This window comes from Carex rostrata, chromosome 25 (genome assembly GCF_964058835.1).
Source record: "Carex rostrata chromosome 25, lpCarRost1.2, whole genome shotgun sequence".
NCBI lineage: Eukaryota > Viridiplantae > Streptophyta > Magnoliopsida > Poales > Cyperaceae > Carex > Carex rostrata.
In genome coordinates, this window is record NC_135942.1 from 3,831,254 (window position 1) to 3,850,284 (window position 19,031).

The window sequence follows — 19,031 nt, forward strand, 5'->3', positions numbered from 1 at the left end:
TAAAATTTTTTGGGGAATAGATGGAAATATAAGATTTTATTAAATCTCAACCTGTCTCGAATGAAACTTGCGCTGTTCTCAGCTTAGGAGAAAACATATAGCCCCGAATAATGTTGATGATTTTGATGTATGTATGTATAAGAAGAACATTACAAAGTTGTAATATTATAGTATATGGCAACACGAATTTGTTGCATAAAAATTTGTTAGATCAAAAATTTGTTAGATCCTATTTCCTCATGGTCGATTTATATCCCTTTTGCTGTCAATCTGAGATTTTGTTGTGAAATTAACTGATATTGAGATGCCTTTCACTGCTTTAAAACTTAACTTGTCGAAACAGAATAGTTATACAAATTGCAAAAGTGGCACCATATAACATACAATTCTAAGATTGTTATACGATTACAAAATCTGATTAAAGATGGCTTGATAAGAAAGTAGAAGCCAGAATAAATCAGCTGGGACTCTTCTTTTTGAGCTCGAGCTGAGAAAAAGTAGCGAGGATAGACGATCTTGCATTTGCTATTTCTACTATCTTGTCTAGTGCTGCATGAAAGAAAAAAGAGGAAAGATTAAAAAACAATTATAGCACTGACAAATAGGATACAAAATTTTGGGGGATAGATGGAAATATAAGATATTAAATCTCAACCTGTCTCGAATGAAACTTGTGCTGTTCTGAGCTTAGGAGAAACCATAGCCCCGAATAATGTTGATGATTTTGATCTTTCCTTCTGGATCTATGATATATAAAAAGAACATTACAAAGTTGACACTGACAAATTAAAAAAAATGTCACCAGTCTTAGGTGATCACAATAGTATTGCATACACTTTTGTATATATATTAATAAAGAAGAGAGATTCTATGGTACTATGCATAGTGTATATTGGTCCATACTATGGATCAATATCTCCAAAATTCAAGCAATTGATCTGAAGTTTTGAACCATTCAACATGACCTCCATATGAAAATGTATTTGTAGATTAAATTTTACATATTTTTACAATTTTTCTAGATAGGTAGGAAATCACTTGATCTAAATATTCTAGACCATTCAAAAGTAGTGAATTTTTTAGCTATCCAGAATTAAAAAAAAATGTAAAATTTGATTTACAAGTACATTTTCGTATGGAGATCATGTTGAATGGTTTAGATCGACTATTTGGACTTTGAAAAAGAAAAAATTTGATCTGTAGGACGGACCAATCCACGTTATGCATAGTACCATAGCCTCACTCAAGAAAGAAACATAAGATCATACCAATACTGGTTGACCATTTACCATAAAATATTATTTCATGCTTTCAGATATTCAATTTTAGATAAATTATTTTAAATTGACAAACTTACATCGTTTGAACTGGCATTGGAGGCTTGAGCCTCAACCTCAGTGGCATTTGACTTCTCACCATCTTATGTAATAAAAATAGCAAATTAAAATATGGAAAGCTAGATTAGAAGAACAAAATTATAAATTTAAACATATAATGAATTGAAAAATAACACAAAGAAGGGTTGCCAAAGTACCTAGCACATCAGTGGGGCCACGACGCCTTAGATTTGAATTATTTGGTACCTCTGATGATAGGTTCTCTTTTGTTGTTGACCACTTTGAAAGAGAATATTGTGGTTTTGGATCTACATTTCAGAGTTTTAACATGTGTTAGTGCCAAGGGTGGATACTGATTCCATGCAACTCAGATTGAAAAATGAGGAAACAACTTGATCAGTAGAATACCATTCCATCTGGTTAGTAGTGACGAGTTATTCATCAACACCAATCAATCAAAAATTAAAATATATATAATCCGTTGACAATACCAGCAAAAACAAACTTTATATAAGAAATCCAACTTTGCAAGTATGACCTCTATGATAAATTTATCATGCACATATTAGAATGAAAGAGAATATGCATGTTTACTGTTCATCAAATGATTTTTGAACTTATCAAATGTCTGAATTTAAGGACCCTTGTTAAATGATAATTGCACAAACTTGATAGGTAAGCTATGTACATCAAGTAATGCACACATAATCTTATCTTAAGTTTTAAGCATTCTTTAAAAAATTTAAAAGATATTCTGAAGATTGTCAGGGAATCACCTCCCAAATTAAATAAGTATCTTTTTTGTGCTAAAACAGGGCTCAAAATGCAATTTTTTTGGTCTGAAGTATATATGTGCACAAATTTACGGAAAAAAAAAGAACAAACATCATTGTATGTTTAGTTAAAGGTTCTAAGTAGAGATTAGCACTTAATTACAAAATAAACATCAACATCTGGCAAAACCCCTATTTGTTTACATATGGTTATTCACCAATCAACTAATACACATAATGTTCAGATTATATGTGTATGTACTGCACTGACTGATAACTGATAGTCCAAGGCTATACCTGACAGGTTATCAATATGCAATTCGGTTACTTTTACAGTGGTAGAAGCCGAATGCACCTTGTGATCAAACAATTTACTGGATATACGTGTGTGGCCCATAGACTGGCGTGCACTAGCCAGATCAAACCATCCCTGTTCAAATGGAGAAAAAAAAAATTAACCTTTCTGATTGTGCAAGGAGATAATTTGCAGTGAAGTGCTCAATAGGTTGCTTACAGTACCAGTAAACAGTGTTTACTGTCGACAGAGCATGTCAAAATAATCCCATTATAGAGATATCTGATCAATTTCTCAATCAACTTCTGAAATTACATCTACATGCTATGCAGTAATGTAGAGGCTCAATAGGTCCCAAGTTAACAACACAACCTTAAAAGTACAATTGAAAAAAAAAAGAACGGTAAAAAGCAGCCAATTTCTTCAATAAATCCACTAATTGAAGCATCAAGTATCAACCAGACCGGGATAGGTTAATTGGGTACCCAAAAAACAAATTAACAGAGAAGAACTCAAATCTCAGAGAAAACTGTATACATAACATAATGAAAGATGAGATTTGACGATTAGCAGAATACCTGGCGAAGGGACGAGGATAAGGAATCAACGAGCATAAGATAAGCGTCTAACGAATCGAGGAATTGAAGAGTGCTCTCATCCTCCCCCTCTTCATCTTCCTTTTTGAACTTTGCTTCTTCATGGGAAGCGGACTGTAATTGATCGCTCTCGATCTCTGCCATGGGAGCTGAAAAGTGAAACTTGGATTTCGCTCCCAGAAATGGCGGGTAGATTTTGGTCTGGCCCGATCAAACAATGGTCGACTGGTAGCTCTGTTAAATGAGCAGTTTCTCGCTCAAATGAGAATTGGAATCGGAATTCTTCCTCGTCTCTTGATCGGAACGAAAGTCTTAAAGGGAGACGACTCGATTTGACGGGATTTGAGAGGGGATATTTCCTCCAGCGAAATCACCGGAAAGTTGATGGTATTTGGCGAGCAACGATTTTATTTAGGTGAAATTACGTCGCTGCCCTCGTCACTATCTGATTTTGCACCGCTGCCCTATCGTTGTTGTGATCGTGGTTGAAGAGGAAGAGGAAGAAGAAGAAGAAGAAGAAGAGGCGGAGGAAGAGTTGATGTGTAGGTCTGGCCGAGTCGCCAATTAGCTTCTTGTCAGATATGCAAATTTCATCTGAGGTCGCTAAATTTTGCTGCTTTTTTTTGTTACGAACTGGTCATTCAATTTAATTTGTCCTTCTATATTCATTGAACATGAATTAGTATATTCCGTAGGTATTTTTAAAGGAGTGACTATTAGTATTTTGAATAAAAAAGTTACGAGTGATTTGGTTAAAATCAATGAAAAATTTAATGACTATATAAAATAAATTAAATTTGAGTGATTAATTTCGTGATAAAGGATAAAGTTCAGAAACCTCTGAGAAAGATTATTTTTTGAGATATGAATACTCTTTAACTCCGATTTGTTCAATAATATATTTATATATATAATTAGAGTTAGGTTATGGAAGCTATAGATTCATATATATATATATTTTTTAAGTTCAAACTGTTGATTTCAATTCTTAAATATAATTGTTCATATTCATATGAAAATGTATTTAGAAACTAAATTTTATATTTTATAGATCATTGTTTACTACTTTTTAAAATGGTACAAAATTACTAGTTTTGAATGGTCCAGAATTTTAAATCAATATATATTATACCCATCTAAAATATATAAAAATTTAATCAACAAATATATTTTTATACGAAGATTATGTTGAAAAGTTCACATTGATGATTTAGACTTTGAAAACAGAGAGATACAAAAAGTGTTAACAATAGATCTTATCATTTTTTCTTCCAAAAATAAACTATTAGGCACCATAAATCAAACTGTTCGCTTGAATTTTGACAAGAATTGACGGTTTAAGCCCAACTTTAAATGAGCTTTTGTCCAAAGGAACTAAAACCCCACCCTCTTAAAATTATATTAAAAAATCCCGACCAAATAGTTTTTTAGATGATGTACGGTTTAAAAACTTATAACAAACGCTTTTGATACTATCCATTTCTATGAGTTATTTAGTTAACGCTTTCTTATCCTCGTTGATTTCTTACTCTATAAATGATTGCAAACTGAACATGCTAATATGCTATAGCTTAAACAACTTTGTTTCGAACAGTATCATTTGATATCATAACCACGTCAATTAACACATTTACGATAATGTATTAAATTATTATTCTTGCGTAATTGAAAAATGTGTACAATTTTTATAGAACAAGGAGCCGGCAATTTTCTACCCTGCAACTGTTAACAAATGTCACAACAAAAATGCTACTTTCCATATCTTAATTTTCAGTTTGCAACAGATAAACATGCCCATCAAGAGTCTCATAATGTTTACATTCCTAAATTTCTTCTCAAGAGAGAAAATGCCTGATCACTGTTACATGACTTATAAATGATGAATGTACAATTTCATTTTTTTTTTTCCTGATTTTATGAAGTTTTAATGCCACTTCTCATTGCCAATACATCCTCAAACTTTCTTTTTCATTATGTTAATAGCAGCTCTTCCAAAAGTGTTACAGTAATAACTATACTTTTGTGGCATATAAAAATAACCTCAATCAGTGTACTGAACGACATGCACCCACCCGTGACCAAAAAAAAAAGGAAGAAAAAAAAAACAATGTGAGTAATCTGCATCACCCGAGAAAGGTATGCTTTCAATAATCCCAGATCAAATGAGATCAGCTAACCTATAACCAAACTGAAGCTTCCTTAGAGGAATTAACTACACAAATCTTGGCCATACTACATATGAGTTCAATCATTGTCTTGTACTAATTATCAATACAAGCTAAAACCACCAAGTTTCTAACACTAACACCAACTAACAGTTTATCTTAATGCTAGATGCTACTGCCCTAAATGAGAGACATGCAAATTGAGTGCACAAGAAAATGAGGAAAGAAAAGCGCTTGATTTCTCCATTTCTTGCTAACCAATATGCTGATATCAACTGTACACCAGCATGTCTTTTTCTTTGGGATTTGAAATCAATTTAATTCAACTGTAAGCCCATTGTCTTCTCCTTTCCCATCAGAACCTACATAGCAATGTAGGAATAATCAGCAGAAGATTTTAATTATATATGATGAAAAACCAGTCTCGAGCCGGCAACTACCAGCTAGCACAATCCATATTGTGACAAATACCGAGCATTGCCAGCAATATACCACCTTTCATACTGGCAACGGGAAAAAGATACTGGTAACAGAGTTGAGTAAACATTTATATTTAAAGCATGCTTCAACACCCACAGGTAAAATATATATTTTAAAAAAAAAGTCAGAAAATGCCCTTTGCCAAGGATACCCATCATTTATCTACATAATATAAAATACTATATCATTATTTTCTTATAATGTTATGTCGTTTATCTTGAGGGAGTTCGAGTTCAAAATACATGTGACTTGTCAAATATGTTCTATCATACTACAAAGTAACCAGCCTAATTTTCCATGCCCCTACATTTTTACCAAAAGATATGGAAAATCCATTAATTTCATATCAATTAGGGATTAATTTTAGAAGTCAAAATAGTTATATCACACTACTTAAATCAGCAGATTTTCTGTGTTGAACTATTCAAGGGGGCTTTTGTGTATAGTAAGGCATCCCAAAAAGAATTAACAACGAGATTACAAGGACTGGTAAAGATCTGCTCTGGCTAGTAAGACATTCTATCAAATGGAAATGGTGCCACATCCAACCTGTGTCACACTAGTGTCAGGGTGACAGGTACACATACCAGTACAGGTAGTAGGCTTAGGTATTATCATATATGGCTTGTTCAGATGGGAAGGAATAGGAGAATTGATTGGAATAGATCCTCTATTTCAGCCAAACAAGAAAAAAATTGAGTGGAATTGTGTTTGAACTTTTGCAGTCAAACCCCTGCTTTTTATGAGGTCCCTCCTCTAATTCTCTCTGAGTCAATACTCTTTTTCATGGGGATGGTGGAATAGAGGAATTGGCCTTCTCCAATAGATGGAATTGGCTCATTTACCGATAGTCTTCCCCTCTTTCACTATTCCACTTTTCCACCATCAACCAAACACGACTGGCATAGTACGAAATAGAAGCATATTCCAAATTCCACTTTTCGTCTACGCTTTCACTATTCCACCTATTGCCGAACAGGACCATAGGTAATCAATTGCTAAAATAGTCAAGAACCTTCAGATGGAAATAGCCAGTCTTTGGTACATATCAAGGCCTCTAGTTCGTCAGGCTTCAGAGAGCCTTTGTACTGGTCCAAGACTTTCCCGCCAATGCTGAATGCGGATTCCGGAGTAACTGGACAGATTGGAATGGCGAGGATATCTCGCGCCATTTTGGCCAGCTCAGGAAACCTTGGCTGGTTCTCTTTCCACCATTCTAGCACCTCCATTGGCTTATCCCACTCAATCTTCGGCTCCTCTAAGTACCTGTCCAGTTCTGACTTCCCCTATAGAGTCAACACAAAAAAAGGAAAGACACTTTTAAAAAAACTCACATTATAGACAAATAAAAAGGGAAGGAAGAGATCGATCATCATTAATGCACTTTGAAAATTATGCTAAATTTGTTTTATATAATAGATGATGACAAAATCATGTATCTAATTTCGGAAGAGATCCATCATCATTAATGCATTTTGAAAATTATGCTAAATTTGTTTTATATAATAGATGATGATAAAATCATGTAAGTAATTTACATTAGGTTTGTATAAAGAAAATATATCATTACATGTTTCATAAAGGAGAGCATGATACAATGTTCACTGTATTGCAGGTATAATGTGAATATACCTGCACCACCAGCTAGCCAATAGGGTGTGACACTAAACTGTTTTTACTTCTTCTGTTAAAACCCCTTCATAAATCTCCAAGAAAAAAAAAATTCTTAAAAAGAAAAGAAGACAAACGAGAAATGAGATAAAAACAGTGTTGTTTGAGGTGCAGATACTGCAAAACAGTAACTTGGAGCCCATCCTGCCACTAGTTGTCAACCAACAATACTAACCTCAGGCTTTCTATCTTTGTCTTTACTCTTTGAGCTTGATGCCAAGTTCGCCTTATACTCGTTGAAAATCCCATAGAGGCTCTGCCGGACCATGCTTAGATAAAACTCCTTCTCTTCCTTCTGTATCTTCTCAAATGCATACTCTACCAGATCCAATTTATACCTAGGATCCAGCACCACAGCCACAGAGAGAATAGTGGAGAACTCTCTCCAGTAGCTGTCAAAAATGGACAGCATCTTAGCGGCCACTGATTGGATAATCTCATCCATGCCTCTAGACTCTTCCTTCAGCACATATTGTATTTTACAAATTCCTTGAAAGCATAGGTTGGCAGTTGGATAGGTTGCCGTCGAAAATGTACAGGTTGCATCATAGATGGTCTTTAAAAATTTGTACATTCTCTCGACGAATTGCCATTCGCTGGAATCAAGACAGTCGGTAAAACTTACATCACGATTTTGTAGTTCATTAAATGCATCCTTATACGGCAATATACTCTCAATCATAAGGAATGTGGTTCTCCATTTAGTTGGTATATCTTGGCGCAAACCAAGGTTTGTATCTACGTTATGCTTTTTTGCACATTCTAGAAATTTCTTCTTCCTATCAGGAGACCCCTTAACATACTTCACACATTCCCTTATTTTATATACGCCTAAATCTATGTTCTTAAGTGCCTCATGTACAATCAAGTTTACAACCCTGGCACAACATTTACAGCTGAAAAATTTGCCCTGAAGTAAAAGTGCCTTTTTACCATTTAACTGTGCCTTGTAAATATCAACCAAGGTATCATCACTTAATGCATCATCCACGGTAATGCAAAACAATTTGTTTTCAACCCTCCAACTTTTAAACAAATTAGAAATGAACCCTGTCAGGGAGGCACCATCATGTGGGGACGGTAAATATTTGAAATTCAAAATTTTCTTCTGCAATTTCCAATCCCGATCAATGTAATGTGCAGTAACGCAGATGTACTCTTCGGTTTTCACATTGGTCCATACATCAATACTCAGACTGACCCTTCTGGCAAGCTTTTCAAATAAGAGGAACACCTTTTTTCTCTCCTTTTCATACAATTTCACCACATCTGATTTTACAGTCCCAGTATCCAGAAATTTCAAATCAGGACAGATTGTGGTGAGAATTTTTTTCATACCATCTTCTTCTAAAAGTTCATATCTGTACTCGTGTTGCACAATAGCTCGCATCAAATTCTCCTTAAATGTGGCCTCATCATACTTAAAAGGTTTTGGCATTGGTGGCAGGTTGGCAGCTTGAACTGGTACAGCACGAGCCATCATGATTGGGCCCACATTTCGGCCTTTTGGTATGTGGTGGTGCTCTATGTGTCTGTGCAGGTTAGTGGTACCAAAAACAGGACTGACAAGGTATTCTCTATTGCATAAATTGCAACATGCCTTCTCCTTACCATCAGCCCCCATTTGCTTCGTAAAGTAATTCCAAACAGTTGAGTAGGATTTACGGTTCGGTTTTTTTCTTGCAGGTTTTGGGGTTTCTGATTCAGGTTCTGTTTCAACTATGTCGAGAGATTTGTTCATGTCCATGTTTTCTGACATTTTCTACGCAGAGAGATAGTTGTTGGATTAATTAGTAAAGAAGCCAGACAGAAAAGGTAATAATACAAAAATTAAGAAAAGAGAACAGTATAACTCTAATCACAGTCAATACCAATATCCTGGTCAATTTCCATACTACTAATTACCAGAAAATGGTGATCATGCATCACTCGGACACAATTTTGTTCTTAAATTGGCAATTTTCATTTACATAATTGGTAAAAATAGAGATGTGAGCAAGGTTTACGTTTCTACCATGACTGTTAGGTACATTACTTGTAGGACAAAATGAAGCAGAACTAAGAAGAGGTGTGACCTGACCAGTATGGAACCGAATTGTAAGCTAAAATTCCTTAAACAACTATTCGCTGGGCTAAAATTAGCCTCAAATGCGCTAGACGAAAAATAATCCGTAAAAGAAAGAAAATTCTTTGCCTCGGTACCTGACACAAATCGGCACTGCAAAAAACAGGGAAGAAGAGAGAAAAGAGTGCGAGAGAGAACTCAATGTATTATTGTAGAGAAGTTCGAGTGATGGTCTTCTCTCGAACGATTCTTCAATTCTTAGGGTTTTGGTTGTGAAAGGGAGATGAGAAGAGAGTCGGAATAGTGATCGATTTTACGGAGCAGGCGACACACGAGTCCGAATCGTCTGTGGCCATACGGACTCGGCTTACAGTACGTCATCTGTATGACAAATGGGCCCACACCTTTAATTTAAGACGTGATTTCTTGTGTACCCCTCTAATTCCTCAAACTACCAACTGTAGTCCTTGCAAAAAATGTGGCCTCATGATTCACCATATATAATCAGACATTTATATAAACCAAATTGTTTATGCTGGAAACCGGAAAGGAAAGGAAACGGTGGATTTTTGAAAAAACACCATTTATATATAATCAACTATCAAGTACTAATGGGTAATGAGTGATTTCAATTATAGCATAACGGGAATTTATTATTATTTTTCGGTGTGGTTCATTAAAGCATTTGTATATAATCAAGTACTAATAATTGAGAAGTGTTTGTGTTACTAATTCGTCGTGTTTTATGTTTTAATGTAACAATTAAGTCTTGGGGCTGCAATATTGTTAATGAACGCATATGGTGTACAATTCTTGATTTCTCTATTTTAAGCAAAGACTTTGTACAATAAAATGTTTTAAGAGTTAATCAAACACTGTTCTTGGGCCTCCAAACTCAGCCCATTGTTTCCATGTTTTTCATGCATGTAGAGCGATTTTGAAAAAGGTAAAATAATAAAATTTTCGAAGACCTAATAAAATTTAACAAACACATATATCCATATTTCAGTTAAAAGTTATTTAAATTAATACATGTAAACAAGAAATATATGATCAATGAAAAGGAAAATACAATTATTCTTCCAAATTGGTAGGAAATAGTTACATTACCAAACAAGAATTATAAAGAACTCCACTATAATCTTTCAACCTCACCATACATTTCTACCCACTAAAATAAGTAAAAAAAAAAAAAAAAAAAGCGAAATAATACACTTTTTTTTTCTTTTTTCTTTTTTTTTTCTGTAAGAGAGTTTTGAAATTTAAGTATTCCCACAATACTTAGGGGCTTAGAGCATTTATTCTTTTTGTACAACATTGTCATCATGAAACACTATAAATTATGACTTAGTTTGACAGTTAAAAATAAAAAGAACCATTACATTCATTATTTTCAAATTATCCAATTAATATAGAAGTGAAAAGCAGATTCTTAAAAAAAAATTAAAAATTAACAGGCATGTTAAATTATTTTTATATCACCTAATCAACATCAAAGAATAAAATGTCATATTTTCATATTTGACAATTTCAGAATTAATAAAAATAATGTAACAACTGTATAATTTATGTGTAGTTGTTCATGTCCTTTATATTTTTTGAATTTCGTGTTCTTATTACCTGTCCGGTGTTGGAGTGTTTACATTATTAAATTTATTTTAATAAATGATATAATAGTTATAAGGATGTAAAAATAAAAACACAACAGGGTACAAATAGCACAATAGAGTTTACAATATCACATAATTATTCAACTGGCTATATTAGAGTTATTACATTTAATGTAACTCAATCTCACAAACAAAACCTTAATTTTAATTTTGGAAAAAACATAAAAAAAGTAAAATCTTTTATCTAGCAGCTGTTATTTTCAAAGACATAAATATACATAATTTGTATTTCTAACGACTAAATTTAATAAAATAAACAAAAAAAATTAAAGAAATATTATCAAATTCATATTAGTAACAACATATATAGTTAAATGAAATCATGTTACACTTACTCATACGACGCTGGTTTTGGATAATTCAAATCAGATTGAAAATTTAAAATGAAATATCTAGAAAATAATATAGGCCCCGATTTAACATTTTATATATATTTTTTTGTAATAGTTGATTTTCTCTAATATCTAATATCTAAAATTATAGGAGAAAATTTAAACTCACAAGTGTGCAATGAAATAAAATTAAAATATTTATTTAAATTATTTTAGATCAAATTGTTTATTTAAACTCACAAGCAATTAAATTTTCTCATTTGATATTTATAATAGTTAAGGTAGTTATTGAGCATGCAACAAAAAGTGTGCAATAAAATAAAAAAACGCATGTAGAAGAAATGTAAATGAGTGATTGTACGTACATTTTGTATGTGTGACAATTTTTTTTTCTTTTACTAAATTCAGACCTGGAGAGTCATGGGTGACCACCGCCGCATATATTATTAATAGAACAGGATTCTAATATCTCGTGCCTTTCATACTTCATTATACCTCATATATTGTATTTTTAATTTTAAAGTTTAATATATTGATCTAAGTTGCACAATATAATATTCATACTAAAATATGTTTGAAGATGAAATTTATAATTTTTGGAAATTTTTTACTATCTTTAAATAGACAAAAAATCACTGTTTTTGATGGTCGAGATACAATGATTTTGTATCTATTTTAGAAATAGTAAAAAAATTGCAAAAATTATAAAATTTCATCCCAAAACATATTTTAGTATAAATATCATGTTGAGCGGTTTGAATTGACAATTTGAACTTTGAAAATGAAGATAAACAAGGCATTGGAATCCTTCTCTTATTAATAATATACGTAAGATGTACCAAAATCAATTCATACATTATCAATAACATCTCTTAATTAGCGGCCATTTTTATTAATAACCCACAAAAAAAAGTTTTTTACAAAAATAACCTCAAAATCTAATTTTTTTCAAATATAACCAAACCGCCAGGGTTGCTGGCGGTCCACTTCTATAGCGGACCGCCACTATTCCTGGCGGTCCACTTTTTTTTTTTTTTTTTTTTTTTTTTTAGAGATCTGATTTTTTTTCTTAATATTTTCATTTGTGAAGTTTTAGTTTTTTTTGTTTAGGGTATTTGTCAAAAAATTAAGGACTTGGCATTTATTAAAATTTTAAATTTCAAGTTCTGACAGCTTGGGCGGTCCACTAGGGACCAGACCGCCAGTATCCCTGGCGGTCCGCTAGCTGTCTTATAAGCACGCTTTCTCTCTCTCTCCAGCACACAGTCTCATTTGTTAAACCACAGAAAAGAAAGAGAGAGCGATTTTGGCGATTTTGAAGCGATTTTAGGCGATTTAGAGGCGATTGCTACAGGTATTTTATTTTTTATTTAATTATTTTCTGTTTAATTTTTAATTAATAATTATTATACCCGCAGTATGTAAATACTATAAATTAGTCTTTAATTAATATTATAATTAACTTTTAAATTGCAAAAAATAATGAATCTATTATACTGTAATTCTTATGAATTTTTTTTTTAAATGTAGTTTGTTAAGGAAAAAATGCTGGTTGCACTGTACGTGGGCGGTAAGCTAACTAAGGGTGTAGAGGGCGTGTATTACTCGAAAGATGCCTCATTCGGCTTGCAGGTTAATGAAAGAACCACATTTATTGAACTTAAGCAACTAGTATACGAAAAGACTGGTGTAAACCCCAACCGGTATGACTTAGAATTGGCTACCCGAATTGACACACAACGGGCTGGGGCGGGTAAACCTTACTTTGTGAGTTTTCCTATAACAGATGAGGAGTTGTGGAAGGCTGTGTACCAACAATTTGAGTCTAGGGGGGTCGCGATGATAGACTTATATTCCAGGAGGATTCCCCAGGCCGGGGCTAGACCTTTTAGTGCGGCTGGGGCTGGACCTTCTAGGGCTCCCCCTGTTGGACCTTCAGGTTATGACAATTCGGCTTATGACAGCCAGGGGTACCACCACTCCCCTCATGACAGCCAGGGGTACCACCACTCCCCTCATGACAACCAGGGGTACCACAGTCCCTGTTATGACAACCCGGGGTACCAAAACTCCTGTGAGTTTACTGAAGTTGTACCACCACCACCACCACCCAGACAGGCACCCATAATCCCTACATTTCCAGCTATACCAGAGTCAGTACCGATACAGTTATCCGTTAATCGAAATGATACTAATATTGATGTTGATGCTATTGATGCCATACCGGAAAGAGAAATGGAAACTGGAGATGAATACCAAGGAATTTGGGAATCTGATGACTTATCAGATGGTGATGCAAATGTACCAGGTTTGTCCAGGGAAGAAAAATTCCCAATCAGGGGTCGGGGGAATAGGCATCCTGTCGCCACATTCAACGATACCACAGCTTTTGAAGAGGCTGACATTAGTTTCTTTGGTCCTCGTGTTGTATACAATCGTGAACTTGCCCCAGGGCAAGTCTATACCAACATAGATGAACTTGTAAAGAAAATTCACGAGACTCACGTTCACGGCAACTGGGAATGTATATTAGAAAAAAGGGAATCAAAAAGATTGGTTGTGATATGCAAAAATGCCCCTTGTTGCGAGTTTCGCCTTTATGCAACCCCTGCGGGTTCGGGGGAAGCATGGATAATTAAAAAGTGTGAACCACCTCATACATGCAAGTCTGCGTCCACAAGGACAGACCATTCAAACCTGACAGCATCACTAATTGCCGATGCAATTGAGGCAGACATTAAGTTGGATCCATCGATGAGCATCAAGGCGGTGGCTATGGCCGTCAGACACAAATACATACATGTAATCCCAAAATATAACAGGTTGTGGAGAGGTCGTGAACTTGCGATTTGCAGAGTATTCGGTAGTTGGAAGGATTCATACAACTATCTGACACCATTGCTCCAGGCTATGGCAAGTACAAATCCTGGCACCGTATTTCAGCGGTGGCATGGCCCCATTTATGACAAGAATGGAGTACTAATAGAGGGAGTTCAACAATTCAAGGGCATAGCATGGGCTTTTGGTCCTTGTATCCAAGCTGTGCCATTCATCAGACCCGTTATCAGCATTGATGCATGCTTCATGTCTGGCCGTTACGAGGGGAGGCTACTGATAGCATGTGCATATGATGCTGAGAACCAGTTGTTGCCTTTGGCGTTTGCAATTGTTCGGAAAGAGGATGGTGAGAACTGGGGATTCTTTATGCAGTTTTTAAGAAGACGGGTGGTTGGGCCAACAAAGTTTTTCTCTGTAATATCAGACCAGCACAAAGGAATAAAATATGTTTTTGATCGTGAAGAATACGGTTGGTCAACACATACTGGCGAGTGTGTGCACAGGTTGTGTATGCAACACGTTGCGGAGAACCTTAGCAAGGCAACCGGAAACGATAGCTGGGTCCTAGAAACATTCAGACGTAATTGCAAAAAGAAGAAGCCGAGAAGGGTGGAAGAGATGAGTAGAGAATTTGCAAAGGTATGTGTTTGTTGATTGTTTACATGTCTTATTGTACTTTGTTAACATATTTTTATTTTAATTGTTTACTTATATTATTTTATTTCCTTATTTATATGTAGTATATGCCGAAAGCAAATCTCTACTTAATGAAGGTGGGCAAAAATAACCCCAGAGATGTCGAAGAGCCACCAGCATACGAGAAAATATTTCAAGCACGTGATGGAGGTTACCGTTGGGGAATTATGACCACCAACGGTTCTGAATCGCTGAATGCAGTCTTCAAGGAGAGCCGGACGTTGCCTGTGGCTGCAGTTGTAGAAGACACTTTCTACAAGTTAAATACCTGGTTTCAGGAACGGCGTGCTAAGGCCGCAGAATTAATAAGGATGAACCAGTCATTTTCAATAAGGGTGGAGGAGAAACTAAGAAAACACAGGAACAAAGGTGCAACTATGACCGTGATCCCGATGGGTAATGATGGTACAGAATTCGAAGTGCACAATCCAAATGAGTACGTTCCTTCCAGCCGTAGAGCAGATGGCACTATGGAGTTTGTGAAGAGGGCTTTCAAGTACGTAGTGCAATTCCGAGAGGCAAGAGAGGTGACCTGTACATGCCAAGGACCCCAACTATCTGGAATTCCTTGTAGTCACGTGATGGCGGTATGCCGAGTGAGAAACTTCTGCGAGGATCACTATGTCGCTGACATGTATCGTACCGATTACCTTGCTTCTACTTGGGGTGGATCTTTCCATTCTTATCCTAACCAGCATGAGTGGCCTGCGTATGTCGGTGATAGAATACTCCCTTCAGAAGGATGGATAAGGAAGGGGAGGAGGAGACACAAACGTGCTATAATGACCATGGACGAGATGGGTGGTAGGAGGCCATCGGGAAATCAGGCTCGCCGTTCCGTTTCTGACAGGCGCAGGGCAGGTATGTAGCATTTTTCGGAATTAATTTATGATTTTATTATATTAATAACTGAATTCTGTTGTTATGTTCAGATGCCATAAACGAACACAATGAAAGAGAAAATGCGAGAGTTGTTGCTGAAGCAACTGGTAGAACACAACCACCTCTTGCGACCCAATCATCTAGTAGCCAAGGGTCTACAAGTACTGCTGCTCCTGCAGCTGACACCAGAAAATCTTCTCGTCTATTGGGTCTATTCCGACATCGTGAAAGATGAACTTATTATTTTGCTTAGGTGAACTAAGTTATGAATATTTGTGAACTTCAGTTGTATCGTTGAACTTTAATTGTATTTGTGAACTTATTATTCCGACGTCGTGAAAGATACGTTGTAATTTCAGAAGACCATTTCGATGTAAAGCAGAAAAAACATAAAAACCAACATGAAATATAAAATAAAACTGCAATCATAATAAAGAGCTACAGTCCAAAATACATCATAAAAAAACTGCAATCATAATAAATACATCATAAAAAAACTGTATATGTATATATGTATGTGTATGTGTATGTGTATATGTATGTATGTATATATGTATGTATGTATGTATGTATGTATGTTTGTATATATGTATATATTATACATATATTATAAAAACCGAAAAAAAAAAGACCAACAAGCTGTCAGAACTTGAAATTTAAAATTTTAATAAAGGCCAAGTCTTTAATTTTTTGACAAATACCCTAAACAAAAAAAAACTAAAACTTCACAAATGAAAATATTAAGAAAAAAAAAAAAAAAAAAAAAAAAAAAAAAGTGGACCGCCAGGAATAGTGGCGGTCCGCTATAGAAGTGGACCGCCAGCAACCCTGGCGGTTTGGTTATATTTGAAAAAAATTAGATTTTGAGGTTATTTTTGTAAAAAACTTTTTTTTTTGGGTTATTAATAAAAATGGCCGCTTAATTAGCCAAGTTCAATGATATAATACTAAATCAAGTCACAATAATTCAAACAATTCAAATACTCCTACAAAGAAAGAGACAACAACAAGTCTAGCATCGTGAGACGATTGAATACCCCATGCCAAATTTTATTACATTGTCGTTATTTATTCTTAACATGAAAATATAAAATTTTACTTGGCCAAACACTGCTCCTTGTTAACTGTTAAGTCATGTGGTAAACGGGTGAGAGACTGTAAATATATATATCTGTGCTGCATTCAGTTCCAACTCAAGGATTTGTAAATTCCATCCAGACAAAATAAATATATTGTTGGTACAAAGGATGCAATGCAATGATTCAAATAAAATACTAGGCAAACAATTCAAATAATCTTTACATTGCTTGGTATTAAAGAAAAACATTTGTTATGATATGTGATTCAGATGCAAGTATCAAGCCAAAATATGCAACAACTTTTCTCAAATCATCATTCCAAGATGTCAATTAAATCAAGCAATATCAAGAATCAGTTTGGCATTACTATTAATATATCAAGCAAGAATTGGGATCGCATATGAGAACTGAAGTTAGATAGTATAACGAGCAAGGAAGAGAGCTAGTACCAATACACAAGTTTAATAAATCTTTTGATTTAGCAATTTATCAAGTTCTTTGTACAAACAATAACAATTTGTAAATGACTAGTCGTGTCACGGATGATCCATTGATCCTAGCGTGAAATGACTAGTATGACACCTGAATTGGCCTTTACATATCAAGACAACTACAGAACATCACATTCACACGTATTTGCATAAGATTAAGTAATGATAGAGTGTCATGTCATGCGACAATTTTAACATTTAAAAAAAAAATACATTTTAACATGGAAATAATAATTTTCTAATATTTGCTCTTCATTTTACAATATTTGTGTATATTTCTTAAATAAAGTTAAACATGACTATTACATTTCTTTTAACTCTTGATGACAAGCTGACATATTACGATACATTATATTACGTCACGTAATTAATCAATTTAAACTTGCGGAATCATCTTTATTGGTTCCACCAGTTTAAATTACGGAACCAGTTTACCGCTCTGTTGGTTCTACAATTTAAACTTGCAAACGTGGTTAAATGTTTTTTTTTAAGATGGGATAAATAAAAATTTTGAGTAATCAAATCGCTATTTATGTATTTAGAAAATAATAAGTTTCTAATATTTTCTTCATTTTATAATATTTGTATATATTTCTTAAAAAAAGTTAAACATGACTATTACATCAATTATTTAGTAGATACAATTTGTATAAAAATCAATTTTTATGGAGATTAAAAAATTGAATGCTAGATCCACGGTCTGTTGCACGCAAAGTGAGATACTTTGATAGTGTTTAAGTTTAGGAATAAATAAAGACAAACTATTGGATTCCAAAAATCACTTTTTATGGAGATTAAAAAATTGAATGCTAGCTCCACGATCTGTTGCACGCAAAGTGAGATACTTTGATATATAGTGTTTAAGTTTAGGAATAAATAAAGACAAACTATTGAATTTTTGTTGTTCCCAAGGAAAGTAATTATTCTCTTGTCCTTCTAACTCTTTAGTAGGAAATTTCATATTCATTGCCTTTGTGTCTGTTTTTTTTTATCACTATTGCAAAAAATGCAAAAATGCTAATTATGCAGGGTACATTGTAGATGACTCTCAACAATTTTCAATTAAAATGTGTGTAAAGGATGGAGGCGCGCGTGCGAGAATGAGATATAAGAATCGTACACTATGAATTAAGACGGAAGCGGTGTACAAAAAGTCCAAATAAAGACCTCCAAATGTACTTTTGTTTTATACACGGTTGCTTATGAAGCAACCATGTACAATTAAAAATAATTGTACACAATTATGATTAACTGAACCACATATATAAGTGGTTAACTTTTAGTCAAAGAAAACATCAATTGTAAAGTGAGATACTTTGGATAGTGTCTAAGTTTAGGAATAAATATCGACCAATTTTTGGATTTTTATAGGTTCTCCACATCACATGAGAATATAGAAGTAACAACTGAAAAACAATTATTCTCTCGTCTTAAAAACTTCTTTTGCGTTGGTAATTTTGATAGTATGTATTCGCTTAGACCTCCAAATATACTCTTATTTTATTTTCAGCAATTTCTCATTTTATAGTTCTAAAAGAAATCTTAAACTTAATTAATAAATTGTATTATTTAAATAGATACCATAAATAAATATATATCTATGACATGCACGCATACATTGCGTCCTTTGTTGTCCTATTGAAACAGTGATTTTTTTAAGA

General features: G+C 34.1%; 2 protein-coding genes across 2 annotated transcripts; both read right to left on the reverse strand.

Annotated features, from left to right (window-relative positions):
- Positions 1-309: 309 nt before the first annotated feature.
- On the reverse strand, positions 310-3,526 carry LOC144576093 (coiled-coil protein). The gene is made up of 6 exons (XM_078326347.1): positions 2,984-3,526; positions 2,408-2,540; positions 1,535-1,645; positions 1,358-1,419; positions 656-743; positions 310-549 (listed from the first exon to the last, which is right to left on the reverse strand). The coding sequence occupies exons 1-6, from the start codon at positions 3,143-3,145 to the stop codon at positions 458-460; spliced, it is 648 nt and encodes a 215-aa protein (XP_078182473.1). The 5' UTR covers positions 3,146-3,526; the 3' UTR covers positions 310-457.
- A 1,589-nt stretch (positions 3,527-5,115) lies between these two features.
- On the reverse strand, positions 5,116-9,737 carry LOC144576086 (zinc finger BED domain-containing protein RICESLEEPER 2-like). Its single transcript, XM_078326338.1, has 4 exons — positions 9,520-9,737; positions 7,493-9,079; positions 6,662-6,932; positions 5,116-5,528 (listed from the first exon to the last, which is right to left on the reverse strand). Exons 2-4 carry the CDS (start codon positions 9,074-9,076, stop codon positions 5,479-5,481), a joined length of 1,905 nt encoding a protein of 634 aa, XP_078182464.1. The 5' UTR covers positions 9,077-9,079; positions 9,520-9,737; the 3' UTR covers positions 5,116-5,478.
- Positions 9,738-19,031: the final 9,294 nt, after the last annotated feature.

What these genes read in the sequence shown, in the direction of transcription:
- LOC144576093 (XM_078326347.1), bottom strand. Translation starts at nt 3,145, where the DNA reads ATGGCAGAGATCGAGAGCGATCAATTACAGTCCGCTTCCCATGAAGAA. An exon ending in GCATATTGATAACCTGTCAG is followed by an intron (nt 1,646 to 2,407) that starts GTATAGCCTTGG and finishes TCTGAAATGTAG; the next exon opens with ATCCAAAACCACAATATTCT. An exon ending in CCAATGCCAGTTCAAACGAT is followed by an intron (nt 744 to 1,357) that starts GTAAGTTTGTCA and finishes TATATATCATAG; the next exon opens with ATCCAGAAGGAAAGATCAAA.
- LOC144576086 (XM_078326338.1), bottom strand. Translation starts at nt 9,076, where the DNA reads ATGTCAGAAAACATGGACATGAACAAATCTCTCGACATAGTTGAAACA. An exon ending in ACAAAGATAGAAAGCCTGAG is followed by an intron (nt 6,933 to 7,492) that starts GTTAGTATTGTT and finishes TTGACTCTATAG; the next exon opens with GGGAAGTCAGAACTGGACAG. An exon ending in CTGGCTATTTCCATCTGAAG is followed by an intron (nt 5,529 to 6,661) that starts GTTCTTGACTAT and finishes ATTGCTATGTAG; the next exon opens with GTTCTGATGGGAAAGGAGAA.